We start from the raw sequence: 23,521 nt of genomic DNA, 5'->3' as shown, positions 1-23,521 counted from the left end.
GGGTGGGGAAGGAGAGGAAGGCTGGTGGATGATTTCAATGAAACCTACCCCTGCTGGGCTGTATTTTTTCATTGGGAGTTAACCTAATACCCTTTCCATTGTGCACTGGCACAGAGGCAGCACAGGAGATAAAGAGAAGACAGCAATAACATGTCAACAAATTCCAGCATCAAGAACATTTTAAACACACAAAATATGGGTACAGACCTAAAAGAGGGAATATTCAGTGAAAGGCTTTGTTTAGCAGGCGCACGGTGTTCAGCTGGCGCCCTCCTCTGGTCTGTTACAGGAAAGGCTTTTGCCCTATATGCATGAGATGCACAGCATCATTAGGCGATGATCTAAACTACCTTGTGCATGCTGGGTGGTGACAAAGGTCTTGATGAGTGTGTCTGTTGTCTGAGTGTAGAGGGACAGAGCATGGCGTAAGGAGGACAGCTCAGGACTTTTATCCAGGAATGCCTTCTTCAGCCCATTGCCTCCTGCGTGAAAGTATTGCTGCAAAGGAAACAAAGGGTGAGCCCATGCAAACATCTGGAGGAAAAACTAGAGGTTTACTATATTTTGGTCTATGTATTAGGGGTTATTTTAAATTAAAAAAGATGGTTTGATTTACATGCTTTGGAAGTTTTAATGATTTTGCATGTGGGTATTCAAAAACTGTTACAAATGGTCAGAATTATCCTTTAATTGTGGAAAAAGTCACTGTACTTCATGGTGAACTGGAACCTGGTGAAAATTATTAAATAATTAGGTTTAACAACAATACAAACATATCAGCATTTTTCCAACATTATCTGGCTAGCTTGTTCTGCTTTGTAAAGTTCATTCCATCCACTTCTTCTGCACACATTCTCTTGGCCAGTTAAAATCAGCCACCGACATAACCTTTCAGGGTACCTGATTAATGGATGAATTGTTGATGAAGCTAATTTGACCCGTCTACCCTGCATCCTAATGAAACCAAAGCCCGCAGTATAAACTGACCTTAATAGTGTCCAGTGCCACATCCATGACAGCACACTGCCTGGGAGACAGGCTTTTAGCCTCCCCTGCCATGTGATCCTGCACATCCAAATGATGAGAAAAGAGAGGAGCTAGTTCAATAAAAATAGATACAGTTACTCCCAATGAGTCATTTAATGGTCAGATCTTCAGTCGGGTAACACAGAGATCTATTTAACATGGATTAAAATACTGTATGTGAAGTCATTACAACACCTTGAGTTTGGAGAGCTGACCAAGTTCTTTTGCAGCTGAGAGGATCTGTGCTCCCTGAAAGAAAAAACAGAAGTGAGTTACTACTTCCTGTTGCATTTCTGCACTTAAAAGTCAAATCCAGTTGCAACATCAATCAAATGCTGTGAACAAACAATGGACTTACAAAGGTATCGCTGCCCTGCGGCAGGACAATAGTCTTCTCCAGGCTGCTCATTACAATCCTCCAAAGCTCCTTGAGCACACGCTTCAGTACAGTCTTCTCACATACAGTGGCAAACAGTGTCAGCCTGCAAAGACATACAAATACACACAAATACATACACACACAGGTCAAGGAGATGCACAAACCTATAGACAGTGCTGAGGTGCGTTAACCAATAACTGGTACTAGTATTGTTAAAATTATTATTATTTTTAAAAATCTTAATTAATCCACTCACTTTCCATCCAGGAAATCCATGAGTGGCCTTAGCATATTATCGGAGTCGGCCTCCACTTGGTTTTTGTTATTGGCGTTGAGTGGTCCTTTGAGCTGGTACAGCAGAGACGCCATCTGTTGCATGCAATCATTGATGCGGCTCTGGAAGCTGACAAGAAACATAATGATCAATCAGTGCAAATGCACGCAAGGTTACCGAATTAACTGTCAATCTTTGTGTGAACTGTATATGTACCTGTTCCCGAATGTACTGCTGAGCTCGTCCAGTACGTTGTTCAGCTTCACCTGCAGGTCGTTCAGTAAGTCGCTGGCCTCAGTATCCATCTACAGAAAGACAGGCAGACAAAGGCCCAAAGGGTATTGGTTTAAATCTGACTGAGCGCCATTTAGTATACTGCTGAACAGAGAGAATAATTATTTTGAAGAAAGAAAGTATGAGCCAGATTTTCCCCAAAGAGAGGACCTAGAACTCTTTCACAACTGTTCATAAAAGAGATTAATTTCAGTTCATATTTGCAGCTTTTGGCCAAAATACCTTAAATCACTTTTGAACTTCTTAAAGCTGAACTTCATAGCAAATGCTAGAAGCTACAAATAACAGCAAGATTTTAAGATTTAAAAAGAGAACTTCAAGAACCAGAAGCTGTTATTAAGAAAAAAACACTCCAGTACAGCTGGTTTGTCAGGCTTTGAACATTATGAGATGCCAAAGGGATGAGAGGCAAAAATTGTAATTCAGGTTTCTTTCAGGTTGTACTGTAATATTTGTATGCTCTGCTCCTGTAGCAAAGAAATGTCCCACACAAACACACTGTGACTGTATTGTTTAAAAAAAAAAAAAAAAAAAAAAAGAGTAGAAAAAGTGAATTTAACACATACATTCATACAAACCCACCTTTTTCTCAGCAGTCTCCATTTTACAAAGGGAGCACATTGAAAAAAAATAAAAAAGTTTAATATTGCAAGAGATGTGTGTCTTACAAGTAGTGAGTCTCACAAGCACAGGGTGAAGGAACAAGTAGGAAAGATCCACAAATTACCTCCCGTATACCTAACCCAGGTATACTGAGGCATCATCTAAATAAGCACTGCCTGAGGGAGGGTTAAGCCATATGGATGAAGGCACAGTGTGGCTCATTAAGTCAATGATCCAATGGCCTTTTGATTCATGGCCTGTCAGGGTTACATAGCACAATTAGTGAGGGGAGACTGAGACATTTCTGCTATGCAGCACAAAGGGAAGGCTTCAGGCCAGAAAAGGGCAACTAGAAATGGATTGTGTTCTGTTTGTAATGTGCTGTATGTGTTTTGTTTTTGCCTTGGAGTATTAACATGAATGAGTTTCTGCACCTACACTCACCTTCTTTTCTTCAAATACATTTTCAGTCTGTGGCAGCACAGAAAGTTGGAAGGTAACAAAGGACAACCTCAATTAACTTTCATTTCCCGTTTGGAATTAGATTTTCATTTATTTTAAATGGGAAACTACAGAGGATCAATTGCTATTAGACAAAGTGCTGAGGCAGCAGATATACCCTGGTATGCATGTATCCTACCTTTTCTACTGGTGCATCCATCTTTGTGTGTTTGTGTGGGAAAGTTTTGAGATTATTAAAAGAGAAAAAAAACGACAAACGATCAAAACATACAAAAAAAACATACACAAATTTCAAAAGAAAAGATCCAACAGAAAATTCAGGGGTAAACTGTTGTTTGAGGGGAAATGAGTGACCAGTTTTGAGGAAAGGACTGGGACTGAAAGAAAGTGGAAACTCGAGGTGGAAATCACCACGGATGACCAGACACAGCCAACTCCACTATGATAACCACAGGGACGTCTTGTTTCAGTGGGACTGACTCTCACTGTCATGTTGCTTGGGAGTAGGAAGAGCAGGGAAACAGTGAAGAAGAATGACTTGGATTCCAAGCACGATGTTACAGGTTAAAACCACTTCAGACTGCAACAAACCTCAACCTCAATTTTCTCCCCTTCCTCCCCTACTTCTTCTTCCTCCTCCTCACTCTCCTCAAACTAGGAGGCAGTGCAAAGACAATACGCAATGTTAAAGTTTAATCTTAATTGTTGCTTATACCACAACCATATTCAGTAGGTCATTTTGGTGCTTAAAGTAATGAAATATTTAATTTACAGAAGTGGTGAGACGAATGTGAATATATGCAGTCATGTATCACAAAACATGCTTGCATATACAGTGAACTTGCCTCCCATGCTAGCATTCTATTGTTGCGCTAGAAAAGAGAGGAAAAACATGAAATGACTTCACTCTCCCAAAAAATATTTTTTTTCATGATAGCCTCCAGGTCATGAATTTGACTTTTACAAGATCTATCCTTTTTTTTTGCTCAAATGCTCTCAACCCCAGATGCTGTGGTCAGCAATCAAATGGCAAGGTTTGGATGCACAACATTTTACTTTGATAACAAATAAGGTATGTATTATTTAATACTTATGAATGTACTTCCTAATTTGTACTTCCTAACGTGTTGCACCAACAAACCATGGCTAGACAACACTGTAATCTGATCCTTGATCTCTAAACCACTTCTTTATTACCTTCCCTCTATGTTGACAAACAGCTAGACACAAACTCAGTCTTGAAGGAGCTCATGTGTTGCAGCTTTTCACCTCCAACACATCATTACACAATGCTGAACTAATCATCAAACTCATCAGTAAAAGACCTGCAAAGTAATAGGACTTCTGCAAACCATAAACCTCAAAGATAAACCAACTTCAAGCCCATCAACAGAGACAGAAAATAATGTCCAACTCTTACACTGCTGTTCAAAGAATTTATGGAGCTACTCTGTGTTTTAACTAAGTGTTGATGCAGTCACAGTATCTGAAGATTTTTTTTTCCATCATTATAGGACTTTTGGAAAGCACTTGGACAGATAATCTAATGTAATCTGAAGAGGGACTGGCTATGTAAGATTCTGAGTGTACTGGTTAAAAGTTAAGTAAATATTCCATGATATTAATTTTCAACTAACTATGTTAGGATTTATTACGAGTTACAGTCTAGCAACTACTGTATTTACACTGCTACCATCCACAGTACCCACCACAGCCTTTGCCTCCTCATCCTGAGTTACGACCTGCTGCCCAAACCAGAGATAAAGCAATAGTCAATGTGATCAATAAAAACATGTACTTATGGACCAATATCTGCCTGTTTCAGCCCTGCTCAGACTATGATGAGAACCTACCTCCTGCTCTCCTGCCTCCTGCTCCTCATCTTCTTCTTCCACCACCATTTCATCTTGCTTTAATTGTAAAGTGAACACACTGGTTGAATCTCTAAGTGGCCGACAAATCCTACAGTCCTACAACCAATCAAACACCACTATGGAATGCTACACTACAGCTACAATAAATATTATAAAGCACTACATGCAAAAGCATGGCAGGGATTCAAAGCAGACAGAGGTCACAGCTGATAGTGAGGCTATTGATTGTCCTAACTGTAGCTACACTTAGGACACTGACACAGAGGACATGATTAGATTAAGTCTCTCTCAATATTCTCTAGTCTATTAGGCAGCACAGGGTCTAATCTCTGTCAGTATCGATCTGCTTTCAGTGACAGCATCACATCAGACACCAGGACAGCGTATAGATCTTTCTGCCCGTAACTTAACATTCACAGCATAAACAGCATCCACTATGGCCTTATTAAGAGTCAAGACTACAACCTAATCCAGCACTACCGGTCATCTACTTCACACGGTCTTTAAACTACCACTACTGTACATACCTGCGCTTCTTCTCTTGCAATCTGATACACAAGAGACACATAAATACAACTGATGTATAAGTAGCCACCACTTAAAAACTACGTAAGAAATGTTTAGTTGATTAGAGATTTTATGATTTTCTTCCTTAATAGGGAGTAAAATATTAAATTATCTACAATATCATACCCGATATTGTCAATCATCCAGTCTGATGCCCTAGCACATCAAAGTGGGGTGTCCTCACATTCACACCTGTGTCTCCAGACTTACCTGTTTGGCACCCATCGACTCAAACATCTTCTCCAGCTGGATTCTTAACTGCTGCACATTGTTCATCAGAACGCACGGCTATAAGAGGACATGGGAAAAGAGAGATATAGTCAACAATGAGATTACACTAATGTAGCAGGGGATGATCCAACTTTGAAAATATGGCATACTGTAGTTCAGAAAACAGAAAACTAGGGCAACAACTCACAATCTTCTCCTTGTCAATATAAGAAGGAAAACTCTTGGTCAGAATGGCGCTGTACTGCAGAAGAACTTTGGCAATTGTCTGCGAAAATGAAGAGGAACAAAGACATTAAAACTCAGTGTGGACATAGTTTCATTTCAAACTGTTTAAAATCCAATAACTTGCTTCTAATAAAACTGTTCACAGTGTTTACAGAGTGGAATATATTATACTTTTGGGGAGCATGTCCAAAAGATCATCTCACCTGAATATTAGCAACATTCCCAAATGTCTCTTAATGTATTCTCTGCCATGCAGAAACACAACACTCAAAACATAAAACTGTGTTGTCTCTCCTTTCCCCGGGGGGGAGTATTCTGTCCAATTCAACATTCCTATTTAATGAGGTAATATCGAATTCCCTTTTAAAAAAAGTCAATGTCCCTCCAGACAACGCTGTAGTTGCTTTGTAATATCCCTCATATGTTACTGTGTTTCTGAGAGAGAAAAATAGTCATAGTCAGATTCTGCTTCCGAAAGTAAAAGATCAAAATGACTGAGAACCAATTTATTATAAACTGTGAAAATTCTGGACCCAAATCCAGAGCATGTTTCAAGTGTCTCCGGCAACTATGGAAGTTACAAACAAAAGCTCTGTGCTGTTTTCCTTGTCAAAATCTTTTTTCAACATGATGTACTTGAGCGGGTTTTGGTTGCAGTGAAGTGAGGTTACCTTGGAGAAGCGGCGACTGTACTGAGCCATGACGTTAGGGTCAGGACATTCCAGTTTCTTGATGATCTCAAAACTCTGGTTGAGCTGGGTGAAGATGTCCACCACAGAGCAGGAGAATAGAGCATGCTCAGATGTCTGCTGGAACTGAGACGGTGTGGGATGGCAAATAGAAAAAACACAAAAACAACAACAAAAAAAAAACATACTTATTATTAATATCCATTATGCCCACAATTAAAAATGTGTGTCTGTAATGATGGACTTCAGTAATCTCAATTTAATCTTAATGTTACTATTACTACTATTACTATTTTTATGTCTATAAAAACATCACCTTCTTGGCAGATGTAACAACATATCAAAATGACTTTTTGTTTTCTTACTCCATCTTTTTTGTCCCTTTCCAGGGCTCCATGCATAAACTCAACAGATACATCCTCATTTTCATCCAACCACTGCAGCACAAATTGGAGGAACCATCTACAAGGGAAAATACAGATAAGCAGTTGATTTTTTTTCTTAGTTTTAAAGGTATTACATCCCTTAACCAATACCTGAATTAGGGATCAATTCATTAGATACTGAAAAATAAGTTAACTGTAATGTTTCCCTGTGCGAATGAGAGAATACGTCACATGCACTCACGATGGGTAGTCGGGAACAACACCCTTGACACTTGGCAGCTCCTTGACATATTCATTGTAGAGCCACTTGACCTTAAAGTGAAGGTTCATGTAGTCTGTGCTCTTACACAGTCTGTGCTTCTCATGTTCTGCGGAAATGAAGACATGAAGAGTGTGAGGTTTCTCAAGAGTTTGCACCAGAGAGTGGAAGATAATCTGAACCCCTTGCAAAGGCAATCATTCAAATTTGGCTGTTTCCTGTCTTTATACTAAGCTACCTGGGTGCTGGCTTTAAACTGACACAATATTTATTGCACAGAAATGTGAACAGTATCAATCTTCTCATCTTACTCATGCCAAGAAAGCAAATAAACTACATTTGTTTAAATGAAAAACTATTTATTTAATCTCCTATCCTAATTACATTTTTAACTGTAAAGTTCTCAAAAATAGACTGACCTTTTTTTTTTCCTCAATGCAAAATACAAGTTGCACATATGAACTTGCGATACACTCATAGGGAACAATGGTATCATTTTTGCATATGCAACAATAATGATTTACTCAAATTTAACCAGGCACTTGAGTATCTTTTTAGTGACCTACTAAAAACTACTACTAATATTCAATTTTAAGTACTTTCAAGTACAAAATCTCTGAGGATTCATTCCATCTCTGAACATATTTTCCATCACTTCTTATGTAAATGAAAATTGAAAATGAAGGGGCCACCACTTCTGTATAGAAGTATGTGAAACAGATATTTCACAGTGACAGTCTATAGGGGATTCATCTTGAGGACAGGGGCTGGGATAAAGGCTTACTGCCTCTGGGGACAGGTGGTGCTGTACAGTACAGTGCAGTGGACAAAAAGTGCAGAGAGCTTCCTGGGAGACATAAGCAGCTTTCAAACCCTGCATAGTTATCATTTCTATCTTTAACTTCTTCTGTGCCATTGTATCATTTCTACTAAAGAATTTCTCCTCTCTTCTGGACATTTCCAGTTTCACCAGAGCTTTTCTCCTTACTTGCTTTGAGCCTATGAGGTTTCAGGTTTTGCCTTCATTTCTTGTAGATTAAATATACCTCCAAACTCCAATACAGCAGAATGTTACTTTAAAAATTCAATGATAGGATACTACAGAAACACACTGTGTGGAACATAATGTGGAAGAAGCTACAAAGTAATGGCACTGAGAAATATAATGGATGAAGAAAGAAACAAAAAGTGTCATGAAAATGCCACACTGACTCATTGTTATTGATACACAAAAACAAGAGGCCTTGAGTAGGGTAATAGACTGAGACTAGGACTTACCTTCCATAGCATACTTCATGTCTTGAGCAAACAATGTCCACATGACCTCTGCTGACACCTTCCCTACATTCAGTTCTTGAGGGAACCTGGAAGACGGGTGACAGTTTGACAAACATAAATAATTCAAATACAGAATATCATTACATTAATCCTACTGAATTCTGAGACCAAAGAAAGACAAAATATGTAAGTATCATGATTAAGCATCTACATTATGTATTTTGATGGAGTAAAGATTTAGTGAATGTATGCCAACGACTAACTGGTTGAGCACAGGTGTGTAGGAGTTTCTATCCTCTTCAATGATTGAAACAATGAGCATGATGAGTTTGGGCCAGAAGTCCAAGTTCTTGATGCTTGGACCCTGCTCTTCCAGAGGGAGCTCCTCCTTGTTCTGGATTAGAAATGAAACACAGTCAGTCACTAAAAAGAGACTTGAAAGAAGTCAAATACAATCAGTGTGATGAATTGTGTGTCTGCTTTAGTGGACATATGGTCACTGACAGTCAGGCCCAAGGCAGTTATTGATATAGCAGCTCATAGACATGTCATTATCATATTCAGCTGTCTAAAATAAGGGGAGATATATACTATTTATCAAGCCTTTTTACATGTCTGTTTCTACAGGACCACACTGATGTGCCTCATACAGTTGGACAATTACTATGTGACTCACTGTGTCCACAGGTTGGTACTGTCTGTTGTACAGCTCATGGCAGTTATTGAAGATGTAGTCGTATGTAGAATTGAGACAGGCCTTGACACAGTCCCTCACAACCTGGCTGGCTCTGGGTGGAGACTGTAACTCCTGGACCTGAACACCAGATGGAGATAGCGGCACTGGCAGTGAATGACTGTAAACAATTACTGACACCTTATCAACTCACACAGTACCTGACAACTAAGTCATTAGCACTAACAAGTAAAAAAAAAAGGAATACTGTCCATCTAATTAGCAGGTGATGACTTCACAGCCAATCTATGGTAGAATGGTCCCATTTAAAAGTCAATTGATTGCCCTATTACCGAGATCCTATAAGGAGCAACTACAGAGTGAAGACTACAGTGAGAAGAAAGATACAGAGCATGAAACGCTGTTCGCTACCTTCATCCTGAAGAAAGTGATGCTGGTTAGAAGATCCACAGTGGATTTCAAATCCTGCAGGCGGTCTTTGCTGCTGGCAGGGAAGTGGTTCTATAGGAAAAATGATGAAGAATAAGTTTAATTAACGAGTAACTTCTATAATTCATGATTACAGTAGATGTCAATGAGGACAACTTTATGCTTCTTTCTTCATGTTTACTGCTGTTACAGTTCATACTTGCAAACAGATGCTCAGTGATCAGTATTTATGTACTACACCATTACCAGTGATATTTACAATCAAAATCTCACCCTGTAAGTTGAGAGGTCAATGCGCAAGGAGTTGTGTAACTGGTCTAAGAGCTTGACAAAGCGTTCTTTCTGTATGGAGAAGAAAATAAAAAATGAATGATCAGAGGGAAAGGATATGGACAGAAAAATGCAAGGAGAAAGACTGAGGCTTTGTGTGTGTGTGTGTGAGGATATGTGTAAGTAGTAAAAAAGAGAGAGACAAAAACAGAGACAAGACATTTTTTGACTGTGTGTGTGTTAGTGTGCTATAGTAACACCAACCCCAAAATTGGAGGCAGCGAAGCGGTCGGAGGCGGACACGTTGGTGGAGGCAGTTGTGTGGGCGTAGAAGGCATTGATATTGGCCAGCAGGGTGCTCATCACTGCAGGAACTCCAGGACACATGTACTTAGATGACAGACAGGCAAAGTGCCTGGAAAGACAAGCACAGACAAAGCTTGGTAAAAACCTGGATGCCAGGCCTCGTCCTCCTCCCATTTATACCTGCTCACACTTAGAAAGATATTTCATGGTCATGAAGAAAAGGGTTTGTCAAGGTAATGCAGGCATACAGTGTGAATAGTTGTGCCTTTATTTGGTCAGTCTGTGTCCTCTCAAGGGTCTTGTTTTCACCTAATGATCCCTATTAGGAACATTCATTTAATCTGCCCATCAGCTAGCTGGCACGTTTAGGCTGAAGGATGGCCCATTGGAGTGTGCTTTCTGTGAATGATGGGCCCAGCTAACAGACATCTATATGGAGCATGACATTTCATGGAGACAGATCCATCCTCAGCCCATTTATAATTGACTTTCCTTCATTTGGAGGCCAACAGAGAATGACAATGACACTGAGAGGCACTTTGGTATGAGAGAAAAGACAAGAAAGAAAAAAGACAGGAAGAAAGGCGGAGAGGCAGTGTTTATGTCCACTGATATCTCGGACTCACGTCATGGCCTGATAGATTGACTCAATCCCGTAGCGCATGGCAAACTCATCTACTATTTCTTGTGCCACATCGTCAAAGTAGACTTTCCACCCATCATCTCCACGAGCCTCTGGGATTTTCACTACACCTTGGCCAAGCACATCAGTCGAATGGTGGAACAGGTTCTGTGATGGACAGAAACATGTCATTTGACTGTAGCAGGAAAGATGAGAAAGAAAAGAGATGACAGAGTGACAGTGGCTTTTACAGACCTGAACCAATTATGATGAGTATATGGAGGTTTATGCTCAATAGTACTTGTGAAGATAATGAAGGGTTAAAACCTTTCGGCCTTTGTGATTATGGGTCTGACTGTTTTGTAAGCACAGGTTATGCACCATAAGCTCTTTTCAAAATTTGATTTGGGTAAGTTTGAGAGGTGGGATTACATAATCTTTACAATGGTATCTCTGTGATCCTCTGCCTGGAAGGATTTCAGCATTTCTTTGGTAAATGCCCAGCAAAAAATGTTCCTGTTATACAGTAAACCCATGTGATGCAAAGTCCAATAGCAACTACTGATCTTCCTAAAAAGAGAGTACATATGTATGAGATTCCCAAAAATCAAATCAGTCAAAAGGTACATACAAGACTGGCATCTTTAGAAATGTCCTAGTTAGACGCAGTAGCCAATCTCTGATCTCTGCTGAACCTTAACAATATCCTGTGTGTTTAGTTTATCAATACAGGCACAACATTTTTTTCTAATACCTCATGTAAACATGTGTACTGCACATGATATGGCGCCACTTTCTCCTCTCCCTTGATCTCCACGTTGATTTGGAGGCGAATGGCACCTGACACGGCTGACTTGTCCGTCCTCTTCTCTGTAATTAAACACAAATACAGTCATGCAGTTACATTGCCACACAAACACTCGCATGACGACCTTGATTCATAACTCCAATCCAATTCTGTGACACTGAGGCGCATGAAACCAGGTCTGTTAACACAACACTAATTACAGACTATTAACATGGCAGGTCTATTGTAGGGGGTTCTGTTGTTACAGTTTGATGGCAGCGCAGAGCCGGCAACACTAATAGAAGTCCTCCAGCTGATAGTGAGGGAGACAATGGCAGTGGGCTGCATGGATCTGCGCCTGATCACCCAAGACACTTGAGCTGGAGCTTCTCCGGAGGTGGAGTGCCTGGCGGCTCACCCCTGCTATTTGCCCTGACAGGCGCATCATTAGGGGTAATTTGTACATGTCGGCGGAGCGGTCGATTTCCGACTGGAGTGCTGCTACTTGATAATCACACATCAGGAGGAGAAAGGGGGGAGAGTAAGGAGGGCATGGGAGGGGTCCCTTGGAGAAGAGGAAGACAGAGACAGAGAAGGGAAAATGTTGTTTGAAATGCATGGGGCGTATTACACGACTGATAATTAATTTAGCTTCAAATTCTAATTCGTAATGACTCCTATCCAAAAGAATATTTTGTTCATGTGATTATCGGAGATCAAGGATATTAAATTGAACACGTCATATCTCCCAGTTATGAAAAAAACACAACAGCAGATTTATAGGCACATTCATATTCAGTACCATGCTGTTCCAGTGGAAGATTTATTATTGCCACAGTGAAGTCAATTTTAGCACTTTAATCAAGCAGAAACACATTGTGCTTAAGAACTGAATGTTCTTACATACAACATGGATGTGGGAATAAGGAGTGTTTTAAAGGACAAAGATCAAAGCAATATGACATGGAGCCTGGGGTGGGTAAATTTATCAGTTATCCTCTGGGGAGTGTTTATGGACCAACAGTGAGTTGGGCTGTTTGACAACACAGGAGACAGACTGTTAAAGGAAACAGGCAGAGATACAGAGACAGTAATTCAGAAATGTAATTCCAAAGAAGAAAACTTTGTCTGTGTAATAAAAATGACAACATCAGGAAGAGTTTATTGTGAGAGTGGGCTCCAAGATACCTTTATCCATGCTATACAACTACAGCTCTTACAAAATAGTATAAGGGACTGATAAAGCAGCTCCTGTGTACTTATAAGCAACTGTATTTAGGCCTCATCCTAATGAAAATATCCTCATACACCAGGGAACAATACTGGGGATTATCATGAAGCAAGTTTAGCATTTTTCCCCCTGAAATGAGAACAACTTTGAGTGATCGCAATGGGACTCATTTAAATCTTCATAGAATAAGCTTGCCAGGGAAAGCCAGTATTGTAATGCAGGCCGGTTTGGGCCTTGGGGCTGATTCTTGCCTATGTTAAAAAAAAAAAGAAAGAATAAATAAATAAAAGGATGTCGCTGCAGGGAAGGGAAGGGAGATGTGGGTAATGAGGTTCAAACAAACCACTGACTGGACTTACTGAAACTCCTAGCAGCAAACAGAAACATACGGATGTGGTCAGACTATACGCCTCATCACAAGTAGATCAATCTTTCATTAAGACAAAGTAATGTAACCAGCTAATGAAACCCAGGTTGTTGTAGATGATTCCTTTGCAGGCTAGGGAGAAAAAGCCTGAGGTGGAACTAAGCAAACCAGACACTGTAAATGAGAAACAATGTATCTCATGGGCTGATGGCCACAGGATAGAATATTTCTTGTAATCTTTTCTTGAGGGCTCAAGGTGTTACGCAGCATCTTTCACCAGTCCACCTCCAAGAGAAAACAATGTAGCTGTAGCAGTCATTGCCAGCAGGTGCCACAAGAATGAAAACTGTAGCAGTTATTTCTCCCTCTGCCCCAAGGGTGTGACATTGAAATGTCTACCATACATATATATGTATATCACATATAAACTGCAGCTGCTTTCCTATAGGTGGTGCAGAGGCCAACAGCTGCTACACGGTCCTGCACCATCTAAATCTGAATAAGCATATATGTAAATTCATGAGTGAGTTATAAACCAGTTTGAGTTAGATAGTTAGATGATTATCATCTAAAAATATACCAATAACACAGACAATCCATATCTGTCATTATATACAGTACACAGTACTTCATATAGTCTATAAACAAGCCAAGACGGCATACTGACCCAGGTTGTACCAGACGTCCATTTCTCCACTCAGTGTTCGAACTTCAATAATACTCTGGCCAAGGAAATCATCAGATTCCCTCTTGAGACGCTGCTTCACCCTCGACTTGATGTCGTCATCTTCATCCCACACACGCACTTTAATTCGGTCTGAGGAATTGTGGCACTCACTAAACAAATGGGGTAAGAAAGAATATAAAGTACATCTATATAAAGTAAAGAATACTATAATGCAGAATACAGCTTCATAGAAAATAAAAAGTAGGTGCATTGTAAATGAAGAACAAGAATGGAGACAACCTCTGACTTTCATATCAATTCTTCTTATTATGATATGGACAGTGATGCTCACACAATTGCAAAGAACCATACAAGACACATTTCTACACACATTTTCTAACCAAGAAATTCTGGTTACTCACAAGTGGAACTTCTCCTCCCAGACAGGATTGAGGTTGCCATAAATGGTCTTGGTTCTCTTCTTGGTCTTGCCCACCTGAACAGTGACATACGGATCACTGGATCCCGTCTTGTCCTTCGCTTGAAGTCCTTGGGCACAAACGACTATTGTGATGGTGAAAAAAACAAAGACACAGGGAACAAACATTAGCATTACAGAGAAATACAAATTGTGCTGCTTAGCCTGATGTTCAGTTGCTGAAGATTTGGTTGACCTGATCCACTTTATGTTGTTTTTGTTTTTTTTTAATCTGTGGGATACCTGTGATGGTGATCTTTGCTGACCACTTTGAGGTCCCATCCAATACACTCTGCTTGATGGTCTTCATCTGCTGCGCGTGGATGGCTTTGCTGATGACAAACACTTCCCTGATAAGTTCAAAGATTTCTGGTTTGTTCCTCTCCCGGATCTTCATCCTGTCCTTCATGGCCATGATAATATTCTGAGTCCTGTCTTCAGCTCCATGCTTAGAGCTCTTCTCCGCAGCACCTGAACATTTAATGAAAGAGTACACTGATTCAAAATCACCTGAGAAGTCCTCAGTGGTAGCAGAGGATGTGGTAAAACAGTTCTGACAATGTGGTGAAACTGCTTGAAATCCTCTACATTCAACAAACTATTCATAGTTCTTTTCCTTTCTAGTCAACACAGCATTAGTGAAAATCCATTTTACATCACTTATGAGCACTTCCTTTAAATGTTTACTGGGCAGTACTCACGTTGTAGACAGTCAGCATTCAGCAGCTCTTGGCACTTCTCATGGCACTTTACACCACACTCAGAGCAACGCATGCCTTGGCGGGCAATCCCCCACAGCAGTCCCTCACACTCATAGCAGTATGTGGGTGTAGTGGCAGTCCACACTTCAAAGTTATGTGGCGTAGTGCAAGATATAGGGTAGATGAGGGCCTGCAGGGTCTTCTTGTACACATGGTTTTTCTATAGAAGAGACACAGGGACACCATAAGAGCTTTCTTGTGAAACTGATGATATTATCAGTCTATAATAATCGCAGAGAAAGTTTAAGGTATTACACTCACCAGCTCCTCATCCTTGATTGAGGACCGTGCAGCCATAGCAGATGCAATCCCTGCCTTCCTGGCTTGGACAAGGGACTGAATAACAGATGGCACAGGAAAATGTAGTTATGTTAGCATTTAACATATACATATACAACCCATAACCAGTCAGGTCCCAAAATATTACTATGACTATGAAGGTCAATATGGTTAAAAAGGTGAATAGGATGATTGTAAGGGTGGTGAGTAGGGTTAATATATATCTATCTATATATATGTGTGTGTGTGTATATATATATATATATATATACATATATATATATATAATTTTTCTTACTGGTGAATTCATACCAAATGATCACAAAACCCATGTGAATATTATTATTTTCACCCAACTAGTGCAGAGGAGATTATTAAAAGGGTAAAGTTAAACCAATATCAACACTATAAAGCAATAACAGGACCATCTACCACAATTTTTTTTATGGAGGGTTAGTAGTGTCTTCTTCCCATGTGCTTTTGTGATTGCCATGGCACAGCAGGTAAAGAAAAATACAAACGAAAGGTGGGGGAAGGATTTTGTGGTTGTGTATTTTAATGATAATATCAAGTAGGGAGAAAGCTACCCATGACCAAAAGAATGCATGCAAATGTTTTAATTCAACTGATAATAAACAAGAGGTCTGTGACCAACGAGATCAACATGCTACGGACAAATACGTTCGAGGCAGCTATTGTTGTATTTGTCCTACTTGATATTTTGTACTTAAGTAGAAAAGGGAGTGGCAGCTGGGTTCTATTAACTTACCATAGCCTGACCAAGGAGAGTGAATGCATTCAAGAGAGTTGTGGGAAATAGTTTCAGGTTTAAGAGAGGAGGGAAAGAGAAATTAGCAGTCTGATTTCATATTTCTCTTCATTTGTTGATAACAATCTCATCCGAAATTCAGCTCAAAGATCAAAGAACAACTGTGACTTCTGTGGTGGTCTCACAAATAGAAAGACATGTACTCACAAAGACAGAACAAAACAAACAGAATGACATATGACATACTATATATATATATCAAAGGACTGATAGGTTAGTACTGACCACGTCGCTGACCAAGGGGATTGGCTTCTTTTTACGCAGGTCTGGCATACTGTCAATTCCATACAGACCAGATCCGCCACTATGCACCGACAAAAACAGTGTAAAATGATAATGTAAAGTCCACAACAGGATCCCGGCTGTGGTCACAGTACTATTAAAACACTGACATATTGCTGCTTATCCAATCATTTAGTAAAATTTCACAAAAATGACACTCAAAATAGTGTTAAAAACAAATGCTGGACGTTAACTATATATAACTTACCCTGGTTTGACCCAGGCCTGTCTGACGTTGGGTTCTTCATCATGAACCTGCAAGATTTTAAATTACAAATTTAGACTGACAGCTTTCAAAGGCTGACACATAGCAGTTTATTATGAGAAAAAACATGTGATGGAAAGTTACATGTGGTTGAGTTTCACCTGTCTGATGTTACAGAACATGCAATGTAACATAAAAAAGTGGGTTATAATTTAATAATTAGTTCAAATAAACATTGCTGAAATGCATATGTGAAATGCGATGGGCTGACATTATGCAGATATAAAACGAGAAGTAGGTTATAACCACAGAGTAAGTCGTATTTCAAAGGTCAAGGTGCAAATAAAATAAGTTGAATTTTTTGTTTTTTTGTTCCAAGACACCCCACATAACTTAGAAGAAGCAGATAAAAGCAAGCCTTTGCAAGGATTTCATAAAATCACCAAAACTGTAACTGGCACACTACACATGCACGCAAGGTCTTTTACTTCTATCTCAAAGGTACTCTTTCATCTATGTCTGTCCATCCATCTCTTAGATGAGAGTACAGATCCCTCTTGGGTTCTCTCTCCCTAGTGTATGTTTCTGATAGTGTTTGAAAAACTTCTGGGGAAAATATGAAGCAGTAGAACTAATGTTAGCACTAGAAACAGAACTGCAGAATCGAGCTCTGAAGCTACAACATGAATCAAGCCAACAATGAACTATTTATTACACAGAATAACTGAAGTGACAATATCTTTTATAGAATAACAAGATGAAGATTTCAATAAATATTACATATCTACCCAAATGATAACCTGTAGTATTTGTACATTGTGCATTATGCTTTGGAGTATGCACAAACATTTCCCATTTTTAGTTAAATTCAGCAAACTACTTTGCCAAACAGTCAAAAAAAATAATGGGGTAAAAAAAAAAAAAAAAAAAAAACACAGAAAAAACAAACATAATTATCTGACAACAATTAAAACCAACAGAAATACAAAACAGTTATGTTAAATGTGTAACCTGATTATCTTCTCTCCCAAACTCTGCAAAGAAAATAAAAATCACAAAAGTATTAGAAATTGTTAGGAGAAGTTGTAGGTGACTAGTTAATTTGAGCAGATTTGCAAGGCAGTTATTTCAAAAGAGAAAAAAGCTGATTCTCAAATTAAGGGTTTATAAATGACATCTGTATAATGCTACACATATTATATATCATCTTACGTTCATCTTTTCTTTTTTGCTGCTATTACTGGGCTTGCAAGTGATAAAAGTCAGAGAAAATATCCTTAAAATACCTGGGATGAACTCGTCTTGAGATTGGGATCCCTGAGACCCTTGAGAGCCATGGGACCCTTGGGACCCCTGAGCAGATTTGGACAGCCTATGACGGGTTTGCCTCTTTTCCCTCAGAATACGTTGGAAATTAGCTATACGTTCTCTGTGACTGGCATCAGTAGGCTTTCCTTGATCAACCACATCAAGAATTTGGTTCTCCCTGATTGGACTTAACCGCACCTCATCTGCACTGAGCACTGTACCCAGTGGTCTCTCGCCCTGCCTTGCTGGGCAGTGGTTTGGCGTTAGGTCAAGGTTGGACTGTTCCCCATCTGTTGGACCTTCTCCTTTGCTCTGTGAAATTTCTACAGAGTGATACTCAGTAGGGGTGCAGGGAGAGTGGCTTTCCTCATGAGGGGATGCTTGAAGACTGCATGACATGTTCTCAGGTGTCTCCCCACAATCCACATACACTGAGGCCTCACTGTCCTCCCTTGGAGTACCATATTGGGCGGGATTCTCTGTCAGACTAATGTCTCCCTCTGTATACTCTGTACTGCTCTGCTCCTCCTTGGGTTCGCTGGCTTGCCTAACAGGGGACGGAGATGCTTCAGATCCATCATCATCTTTCACACCTTCAGGGTTGGATCCTTCCAACTTTTTTAAAGCCCCTTTCAAAGCTGACCTGAAAGAGAGTACGGCCTTGCTAAACGTTGTTACATCAAAACCAACATTAGGGGTCTTGGGTGTGCCCTCAGAATCTATTTCAGAAGACTCCTGTGACAAAGATTCTCCTGGTTCATCCCTGGAGATGCTGGGATCTGTCCACTCCCTGTCCAAACTCTCAGCGGACCCCAGATCAAGAGTGTCACCAGATGATGGACAATCATCACACAGTGAATGTGGCTCCGGGTAACCATCATCACAGTCTGTCAACAGCACAGTAGAGCAACTCAGGCTCCTGGAGGGCTCACTGTCCAGTTCATTTGCACAGGCATTCATGGTGTGGTAACCTGAACTGCGTGAATACGGACAGTTTGTAGCACAGTTGCAGTCCAGGTTTTCTTCCTCATTTTGTATTCTGGAGGGCCTCCAGTCTACCATACTAGAAGAGCTGGAAGGAGAGTTGTAATGGAGTCCAAACAGCAATGAGAGATGCTCAGAGCTGGTGTGTGAAGAATGACCAGGTGTGCTGCTTTGTGTATCCACGGTGGCACATCTGCCCCAAACCCCTAGACAACTGTCTAGCTCTTCTCTACTGTTTGCACAAGAACAGATGTCCTCCTCACTCCAACCTCCTTCACCACTTATACTGTGCTGCATATCAGCAGAAGGCCACCTGTCATATTCCATGTCACCAGAGAGAAAGCCTGCTTCTGGACAGTTGGTACTGTGACAAGATGACAAAGAGCTGATGCTTTGGTAGTCATGGCCGTGATGAAGCTCCAGGTTGCAGAGGTCAGGCTTTGTAGTGCCTAGCATGTGTATGTTTGAACTCTGCTTTTGGTTCTCTTGGTCTGTTTGCTGATCTGACTGACTGAGAGTATTTTCACCAGTGTGCCATGGTTTGGATGACCTGTGAGATGGTACACATCCAAAATCTTTTCTGCAATCTTTGTGATTCAACACTGGACTAGTGTCTCCACAATGAAGAGATGTGATGGCGTTCTGTCTACCCAGGCTTCCTCGCCTGATGCGGGGTGTTTGAGAAACAGAACTAGAGTCAGGTGCAGCTGAAGCCCCAGAGTACAGCTCACCTATTTCACTGAGCACTGCATCCACACAACAAGATACTTCATCCACTGAGCCTCGCACAGATGTTAGATAAAGCCTCAGGTCAGAAATTTCCTCCTGGATCTTGTTGATGCCTTTGAGCTCTTTCAGGATATGCTCCACTACATTACTAGCACCTTGCTCAGCCTCCACATCTTCCATCTCCTCCTTCTGTTCTTCATTTTTGGTCTTTTCAATGGGCCTGGGTATAGTATCCTCCAAAACCCCAGTGCCATCCTGGCAATTAGAACTGTTTTTTTTCCGAGATGGGGTGAGGTCAGCTTTGCTGCAGGTAGTGTCCACTGATGATGGGTCATGAAGGGACTTATCCTCTGGCCCCTGCAGGCACTTCTGTAGTGTTCTGTGCAGGCTTTGCCCCACTTTGGGGCTCTGTGATCTCTTCTTCTGTAAGTCTCGCCCCTTGGGCGAGAGTGGAAGTAGCTCTGATTCATAAGGCTCATCCTGTCCACTTAGGTGTCCTCTGGGGAACATCCCTGAGAAGTGGCACTCTTGATCAGTTGTTCCCACACATGGACAAACCACTGCCTCAGTAACTCCTCCTTAAAGTGGAGTAAACATAAACCAGGATCTTAAACTTCAAATAACTGAGTGTAGGTACCATGACCGACAAGAGAAAACTGGATAGTAAATTATTATGTCAACAAATCAGTAAAGCAGCTCTAGGCATCTCATTTGTAGCTAATATGTTGGGTAGTGGTTGCATTTAATGATCAAAACCGGAGGAAATGTACTAGACAAAGGAAAAACACTCACAAAGTGGAATAAGCACTCTGAAAATCAAATAAATAGTTATGACTGTTATTCTCACTAAACAATGATTTCTCCAAATTCTATTTTTATAGCCAGCAGATTAGACAGTACAGAGAGAAAAGCACAACAGAAATTTGTGTGACACTAATTACAAGGTAGTTTTGTTTAAACTGTCAACAAACCGCTTTAAAAAATGGGGCAGGTTGCTAATTTACTCGGAAACAAAAGAGTAAGTTTAATCCATTTTAGCACACAAGGAGTCCTACACTTATGTTTGAGGCCCCTGTGAGAGACTGCACTTCTTTGTACAGTACAGAGGTGTGATAGACAGTATTGCTTTAACTGACCTCCTCTGAGCCAGAATGGCAACTTGCAGAATGAACACCATGCAGCTGCATAGATCTCTGTAATTAGGATGCTTTGGAAAGACGGCACAGTAATTAGATGACATGTCAATTTGCTCCTTTAAGGCCATGTCATTCTTTCAGACCCATACCAGCTGCACGGCTTGATAGCTCTGACCCACTGCCCACAGAGTAAACACCACAGGGATTATTGAATAGCTCAAAAATGCAACATAAATCTAACTGATGGAATTACATAATCCGGGACAGTATGTAGTCTAAATGTCTATAGTAAACATAGTCTTGTTTACAAAACAGGGATGGCAGAAGATCATCTTTGTCCACTGAGAAGCACCATTTACATAATCACATCAGGAATTTGGAAAATCCTTTAATTGTTACAGTCCCAAGGACAGTTCCTGCTGACAGCCCTTAAAGCTCAGTCACAGGTAAGAATAATGCTGTTGAAACCTGCAATTAAGACTTTAAACTGGATAAAGAAAGACTTGGCTGTTCAGTGCTTACTTTAAGAACATCAAAAATATAATAAGTAAAATATTTATCTCTTATTTCTTGAATATCTGGCTTAAATATATTTGTTGTACAACAGGTTACATCTGAAATACTGTCAAGAGATCACTCAGATACATGTCCGAGGAGCACTGGCTCTTTTTAAGAAGAGCCATAATCCACGGTATGTGTACTTTAATAGTCAGTGATTTATTGGTTAACTGTCCAGGATAAAAAAAAATTAAAAAAGGTTGAGGGGCTGGTTGGTGTTAAGCCCATTTTCCAGGCCAATCATAGTAATAGTCTGCAGCAATCTCTTTTCTCTCCTTACTAAATTGTCTGTGGCCTGGATGGGGGAAAAAATGCCTTTGAAGTTTTTAAGTTGACTTCTCATCAAATAATTGCATTTGCTATCAAAATTTTGATCAACTTAGCACTGAAACAAGCTTAAGTTCAGTAATGTATGTCTAAGTACTAAGATCTTTTCTATAAGCACATACCATAAGTAAGTTTCACATGGTATAACATGCATTACCATGCATTATTTAATCAGTCTACACAAATGTAATACTTAGTGCATAGAATGGCAGAAGTATATATTAAAATGTACACCTTACCTTAGGAAAAAAATATTATCAAAAACAACCTGTAGATATCATTTTCAAGAACAGTTAAATCCACACAGACGATCCGTAACTTGACTTTTTTCAAAAATGTATTCCCAGGTGTATTAGTAAATATCTTGCTCTGCCTCACTCAAACCAGCTGATCTTCTTTACCTGACAGCGACACAGAATTGCTAAATCCTTCATATTTACCGGTAGAACACTGGTAGAAGTGCGACAGTGTTAGACCACAATCACACAGCAGTTCACCCTCTGTTAAGTAGCCATCTGTACTCCCTCCCACCCACCCTCTTGCATGCTTTCTCTGCTCTCTCTCCTTCTGTCCTCTGGCAATGTATTCCAGCACAAGGCTAATCTGAGGCTGTGAGACTGCCAGCTCTCAGTCTCATTCACTTTTTTTTTTCTGTGTTTCCACATCTGCCTGCTGCTGCTACAATTTGTGATATTTCTCTTTCAATTCATAAAATTCCTTGTTTGTAACAGTGAAACCACACATGATAAACATAACAGTACCACTGGTTTTCCTGCTCTCAGTGATTTCGTTACTTAGCTTACCTCACTGAGGAAACATTTGAAAAGAAAGTAATTTCTAGCTTGAAGTCAATCATATCAAATATGGGTACTGAACCTGATACTGGAAATGGGTCAGGTAGTCAATTCCAATTCCTGCTCCAGATTTGCCTGTGTCTGTGACTTCTGAAAATTCTTGAGGAAACTGGATACAGATCTCATCTCTTTCTGTTTTTTGAATGCTAATAAACATATGGAGATGTTTCACATCATTATTATTATGCTGGTCACTGTGACACTGCTTGACAGATTAACAACCGATTCTAATTCATTACAGTCTTTTCAGCATTTTGCCTTCTGTCCTAAGTGTTTCCCTAAGTCCTATAATAAATGGCACTTAGACAGCTTTCACCTTGCTTTCCATTTATACTCATGTCTTCAGTCAGCCATCATTAATGTACATGTTCGTCTCAACCAGTCCCTGAAAACCAATCATTTTAATGGAGCCAAGCGATGGGTACCAGAGCCACTCCTTCACTGCCACGCTATAAAAAGATTAATGAGGGGGATGAACCCCGGTTAGCTGAGAGATTCTGATGTTTTCATTATGACCACCCTCTAAAGATTTCCCATTTGATGGGATGCAGGATTAGATTCAACATCTGTTTACATGCGCTAGCTACACATTGGTTCAAGATTGGTTCAAAACAATACTACATGGCATCGGATTCTGGGATAAAAAAAAAAAAAAAGAAGCCAAATCTGAGACAATACAAATCAAAACAATGCAAAATGATATTCTACCTTATTAGACACTGGATGTACTGACATAAACTGAAAAGGTGTTGCAGTAATGACCTATAAGTAAACGTAACAGTAAGTGAAAAATTAGCTGTATATTGCAAACACTGTAGAAATCACTTGCAATAGAGAATGAGAGGAATTCCCATGAGTGAACCACCCATTA

At 40.1% G+C, this 23,521-nt stretch overlaps 2 protein-coding genes across 2 annotated transcripts in view; both read right to left on the bottom strand.

Annotated features, from left to right (window-relative positions):
- Positions 1 to 23,521, bottom strand: part of LOC108880302 (protein unc-13 homolog B) — a 60,355-nt gene that overhangs the window by 3,646 nt on the left and 33,188 nt on the right. The window contains 26 exon segments of the mRNA XM_051072820.1: positions 351 to 498; positions 988 to 1,065; positions 1,222 to 1,275; positions 1,385 to 1,508; positions 1,662 to 1,808; positions 1,896 to 1,984; positions 5,690 to 5,767; positions 5,898 to 5,975; positions 6,607 to 6,750; positions 6,990 to 7,086; positions 7,252 to 7,378; positions 8,548 to 8,633; positions 8,811 to 8,941; positions 9,224 to 9,361; positions 9,653 to 9,742; positions 9,944 to 10,012; positions 10,205 to 10,355; positions 10,873 to 11,036; positions 11,623 to 11,738; positions 13,921 to 14,090; positions 14,343 to 14,484; positions 14,642 to 14,869; positions 15,100 to 15,319; positions 15,421 to 15,495; positions 16,493 to 16,571; positions 16,758 to 16,804. Coding sequence (XP_050928777.1) covers positions 351 to 498; positions 988 to 1,065; positions 1,222 to 1,275; positions 1,385 to 1,508; positions 1,662 to 1,808; positions 1,896 to 1,984; positions 5,690 to 5,767; positions 5,898 to 5,975; positions 6,607 to 6,750; positions 6,990 to 7,086; positions 7,252 to 7,378; positions 8,548 to 8,633; positions 8,811 to 8,941; positions 9,224 to 9,361; positions 9,653 to 9,742; positions 9,944 to 10,012; positions 10,205 to 10,355; positions 10,873 to 11,036; positions 11,623 to 11,738; positions 13,921 to 14,090; positions 14,343 to 14,484; positions 14,642 to 14,869; positions 15,100 to 15,319; positions 15,421 to 15,495; positions 16,493 to 16,571; positions 16,758 to 16,804 — 3,070 coding nt within the window.
- On the bottom strand, positions 17,860 to 20,393 carry LOC127142796 (uncharacterized). Its single transcript, XM_051072821.1, has one exon. The coding sequence runs from the start codon at positions 20,283 to 20,285 to the stop codon at positions 17,958 to 17,960; it is 2,328 nt and encodes a 775-aa protein (XP_050928778.1). The 5' UTR covers positions 20,286 to 20,393; the 3' UTR covers positions 17,860 to 17,957.

The sequence above is a fragment of the Lates calcarifer genome, linkage group LG9 (assembly GCF_001640805.2).
Source record: "Lates calcarifer isolate ASB-BC8 linkage group LG9, TLL_Latcal_v3, whole genome shotgun sequence".
Classification (NCBI taxonomy): Eukaryota; Metazoa; Chordata; class Actinopteri; family Centropomidae; genus Lates; species Lates calcarifer.
Note: the sequence above shows the minus strand (reverse complement) of the source record. Positions and strands in the feature narration are given on the sequence as shown.

Bases quoted from the DNA above. Each gene is read 5' to 3' on its own strand.
- LOC127142796 (XM_051072821.1), bottom strand. From the start codon at position 20,285: ATGTTCCCCAGAGGACACCTAAGTGGACAGGATGAGCCTTATGAATCA.